Source organism: Salmo trutta, chromosome 21 (genome assembly GCF_901001165.1).
Source record: "Salmo trutta chromosome 21, fSalTru1.1, whole genome shotgun sequence".
Taxonomy (NCBI): Eukaryota; Metazoa; Chordata; class Actinopteri; order Salmoniformes; family Salmonidae; genus Salmo; species Salmo trutta.
In genome coordinates, this window is record NC_042977.1 from 36,774,911 (window position 1) to 36,779,729 (window position 4,819).

Consider the following 4,819-nt stretch of genomic DNA (forward strand, 5'->3'; position numbering starts at 1 on the left):
GGTTAAGTGCCTTGCTCAAGGGCATATTGACAGATTTTTCATCTAGTCGGCTTGAACCAGCCACATTTTAGTTACTGGCCCAACACTTTTAACCACTAGGCTACCTGCTGACTTATGTGTATGCGAGTACGTGTGTATCCTTGTATACAGTGATATGTATATGATTTTGTATAGTCAAATACAAACAAGGAATGGATTAAGAAAGGAATATGCCTCTAATACCAAAATAAATAAAAATTGACATTTTTAAATATTTGTATTTATTTAACCTTTATTTAACCAGGCAAGTCAATAAAGAAATTATCTCCCAAAAAATCAGGTCTATATTTGCATTTAAGCCTCTGTTTTGGATTTGTCCACTTTTTTTAACAGTGTTCCCTAAGTCAATGAAGAGCACATTCTTATTTGCAATGACAGCCTTTTCACTCATAAAATCTTCATCAGTAACATATCCGTTTAACATGAGTCATATAATGTACATTATACACAGAGAGAAAGACCATGGCAGATGGCAGTTTTAATGTCCTTGTGTGCACTTATGGCAGAACTGGTCCACATGTATGCATATAAACATGCAAACTCACACACACACACACACACACACACACACACACACACACACACACACACACACACACACACACACACACACACACACACACACACACACACACACACACACACACACACACACACACACACACACACACGCCAAAGCATCCCTCCATGGGAAACCACATGTCTAGTTGTGGAACCACAGACATAAGCAGGTGCACTTTTGTAAACAACAAAAGCATTGTCTCCTAAAGGCTCAATTGAACACACATGCGCGCGCGCACACACACACACACACACACACACACACACACACACCACACACACACACACACACACACACACACACACACACACACACACACGTACAAGTCGTCCCACTTCACATTTCCATATAGGCCGTCTCTGTTGAAAAAGATAAAAGCATTACAACTATATTACAAGCACTGTGTGAGTGATGTGTGTGTGTGTTGATGTCCTACCGCTCCACAGCCTCTCGTCTCTCAGCTGTGTTTTGTCCAGGGGGTGTGTGAGCGGAGGTATGCTGTCAGCACCGACCCCCGCTCTGCAGCTCTCTATCAGCTTCTCCAGAGTCCCGAAACACTGCAGCATCTGCCCAGGGGATAACTACACACACACACACACACACACACACTCTGTTATGTTAGCAGTATTGTGTTGTATTGTAAGCTGCTACTTCATTGTCTACTTATTGATTGTTAATAAAGTGCAATTATTCTCACATACAGTGCCTTCAGAAAGTATTCACACCCATTTACTTTTTCCACATTTTGTTGTGTTACAGCCTGAATTTAGAATGGATTAAATTTAGATTTTGTGTCAATAAGTATTCAACCTCTGTTATGGCAAGCCTAAATAAGTTAAGGACTAAAAATGTACTTAACCAGTCACATAATAAGTTGCATGCACTCACTCTGTGTCCAATAAAAGTGCTTGATTTTTGAATTAATTACCTCATCTCTGTACCACACACATACAATTATCTCTAAGGTCCCTCAGTCAAGAAGTGAACTTCAAATACAGATACAACCACAAAGAACAGGGAGGTTTTTAAATGCCTCATAAAGAAGGGCACCTATTGGTAGATGGGTCAACAACAACAAAAAAGAATATCTTTGAGCATGGTGAAGTTATTATTACACTTCAAATCAAAGTTGATTTGTCACGTGCGCCAAAAACAACAGGTATAGACTTTACAGTGAAATGCTTACTTACAGGCTCTAACCAACAGTGCAAAAAAGGTATTAGGTGAACAATAGGTAAGTAAAGAAATAAAACAGTAAAAAGACAGTGAAAAATAACAGTAGCGAGGCTATATACAGGCACCGGTTAGTCGGGCTGATTGAGGTAGTATGTACATGTAGATATTGATGGTGTGTCAATACACCCAGTCATTACAAAGATACAGGCGTCCTTCCTAACTCAGTTGTCGGAGAGGAAGGAAACCGCTCAGGGAATTCACCATGAGGCCAATGGTGACTTTAAAACAGTTACAGATTTTAATTGCTATGATAGGAGAAAGCTGAGGATGGAGCCACAACATTGTAGTTATTCCACCTAAATGACAATGAAAAGAAGGAAGCCTGTTGTCACAATCGTCGTAATGATGTGACCAAAACGCAGCGGGTGCAGTGCTCATCTTCTTCTTTTATTTTAATAAACGTGAACACTTAACAAAAATAACAAACAATGACGAAAACAGTCCTGCAAGGCTACACAGCTATACATAGAAACAAGCACAAGAGAAAATAAACCCATTAAATATGGCCTCCAATTAGAAGCAACGACAACCAGCTGCTTCTAATTGGAGGTCGGTCCCAAAACTAACATAGAAAATGAAAAACTAGAAAACCCACATAGAAATAGAAAACATAGAACATAAACCAAAAACCCCGAAACACACTAAACAAACACAGGCCTGCCATGTCCTGACCAACTACAATAACAAAAAAAAATACCTTTTACTGGTCAGGACGTGACACCTGTGCAGAATACAAATATTCCCAAACATGCATCCTGTTTGCAATAAGGCACTAAAGTAAAACTTCAAAAATTGTGGCAAAGAAATAAACTTTATGTCCTGAATACAAAGCGTTAAAACTTTATGTCCTGAATATAATCTATTTAATCAATTTTGAATTCAGGCTGTAGCACAACAAATGTTGAATAAGTCAAGTGGTAGGCACTGTATTTATACAGCTCATTACAATGACTACAAGGCCTTGCATGGGTGGGCATAACATGGGAGGTATTAGTCACTCCTGTGTGAACATGTGTGTGTCTGTGCGTGTGTGTGCAGTGAACAGTAATAGTTCAAGTTTGAAGTTTTTTTCCATGTGTAATGAAATCATATTCACTTGTGTTCTCACGATAATACCGAGCAACTCACCTGAAGTGTCCATCCTTCAGAGGAGTGGTGGATTCTGTAAGTGTGGACATACGGTGTCTTTCTGAACCAGAGAGAGAAAGGATTTACACTCAGAATCAGGATATCCATTTTCACAACCTTATGTTAATATAAACCAAAGGTAAAACAAACTGGCGACATTGAAACACACATTGAAAAAACGATCCACTCATTCTGAAAGTGCTCTTAGTTCTACTTACTTATTTCTACTCATCTCAGTACAAGACACCTTGTTTTGTCTCTAAACTTCTATGAGTACTTTTCAGCAAATTAATAGACCATTTCAATTTTACTGTGATTTTTTCATGCTACGGGAATTGATAATGGTCCTAACAAACAATCTAGTTGAACTGAAATAATAATAAACCTTTGTAGCCGAGTGACAGCCTAAAATGTAGATACAGAAAATATAATATTTATATTTAAGAAAATGCGTTTGCTTGCTTGAGCGCTCTAAAAGCTTTGTATAATAGCCTATGCCTACTCCATTTCTACATCCATATGATAGGATATTTAATACGACGTTAAATAAAACGGTCTTTGATCAATCATATAATTTGTAGGCCTGAACCTCAATTAAAATACAATTCAAAATGGCCAAATTGTGAATTTTGTCATGTTATAAATGACTACAACCTATTCTATAGTATCTACAATTTCATGATAAACATGAACAGAAAGCTTGCATAAAGCATACATAAAAACAGAATCAAAAATCACATGGGCCTCTGGCAGTTTAAATCGGTACAATTATTTCAAAAACTCACTCCACAAAAGAGTATAGGCTAGAGAGTGAGTTTATCAACTCACCTCACGCAGAGGCAATAGATTCCTTGCAGACTCTCGCTGTCCCGCAGGAGAAAGCTCCCCTCTCTACCATGCCTCTCCAGCAACCTTTCCGTTTTCACCTTACCGATTTTACCGTAGTAGATAGACCGGACCAGCGTGCTCTCACTCTCCGGCTCCATGAGTGTGAAACTTTGGAGATGAGCACCACTGTCACCCTTGCGTGCCATGGAGCCCTGATGAGAGAGTGCGCAGAAAGACACTGTGGGAAAGGGCGTGAGGCAGGAACCGACAGCGTCTTGGTGTTTCACACCTTTTTTTAAATTGTGTCAACTGCAAAAAAAATGGCACATAGAGTTTTTTTCTCAGCTTCAAGTCAAAACAAGGGCCTTTTGTCTGTGTGATTCAGACAGACAACAACATTCTCTGACAGACGGAAGTGTGTGTGTATGTGGTTCTCTCTATCTTGATCTTTTGTCCATTGTCTTATATGGAGATATGATGTGAGAAGTACTAAATTGAAAATTAGGCCTACAGAATTATAATTAATTAGATGTGAGCATGTGACACTTTGTGGTGTTTCCTTATGAAATTGTTTTAGATCTCATTCAAGCAAAATGGTTTAGGTTTCAATTGTGCATTAAATATAGGCTAGACAAATCAATAATTATAGGCTATAGGCTACTTGGTGTTTGCATAAAATATCAATAAATTAAACTATGAGCAAGAGACAGGCTGCATCCCAGCTAGCACATTTGGTTCCTTTGAAGTTGTGGGAACTAAGTTGTTGGTTTTGCATTGGTTCTGGGAACAAAGCCATACTTTTCCTTACTGGTAAAACTGAACGTTTTTAAATTGTTAAACATTTCACCTGTTCTGGGAACATTCATTTTTAGGTTGCAGTGAGAACGTTTTACTATGGTTCCCTGAACGTTTTTCTGGTAGGTTTTATTAACTTTCTGAGAAAGGGAAATTATAGGTTATTTGGAGGTTGAATAAGTTCCTTAAAATGTTCCCTGAATGTTTCAATAATACTTTTTATGATAAGAC

The 4,819-nt window shown here is 38.3% G+C and overlaps 1 protein-coding gene across 2 annotated transcripts; it reads right to left on the minus strand.

Moving 5' to 3' along the window:
• Positions 1-243: 243 nt before the first annotated feature.
• LOC115157343 (SH2 domain-containing protein 1A) lies at positions 244-4,189 on the minus strand. 2 transcript variants are annotated; one of them, XM_029705519.1, is made up of 4 exons: positions 3,794-4,187; positions 2,966-3,026; positions 1,038-1,182; positions 906-960 (listed from the first exon to the last, which is right to left on the minus strand). In XM_029705519.1, exons 1-4 carry the CDS (start codon positions 3,997-3,999, stop codon positions 938-940), a joined length of 435 nt encoding a protein of 144 aa, XP_029561379.1. In that variant the 5' UTR covers positions 4,000-4,187; the 3' UTR covers positions 906-937. The 2 variants fall into 2 exon arrangements, with proteins under 2 accessions (XP_029561378.1, XP_029561379.1); XM_029705518.1 differs by having other exon boundaries at positions 244-1,182; positions 3,794-4,189.
• Positions 4,190-4,819: the final 630 nt, after the last annotated feature.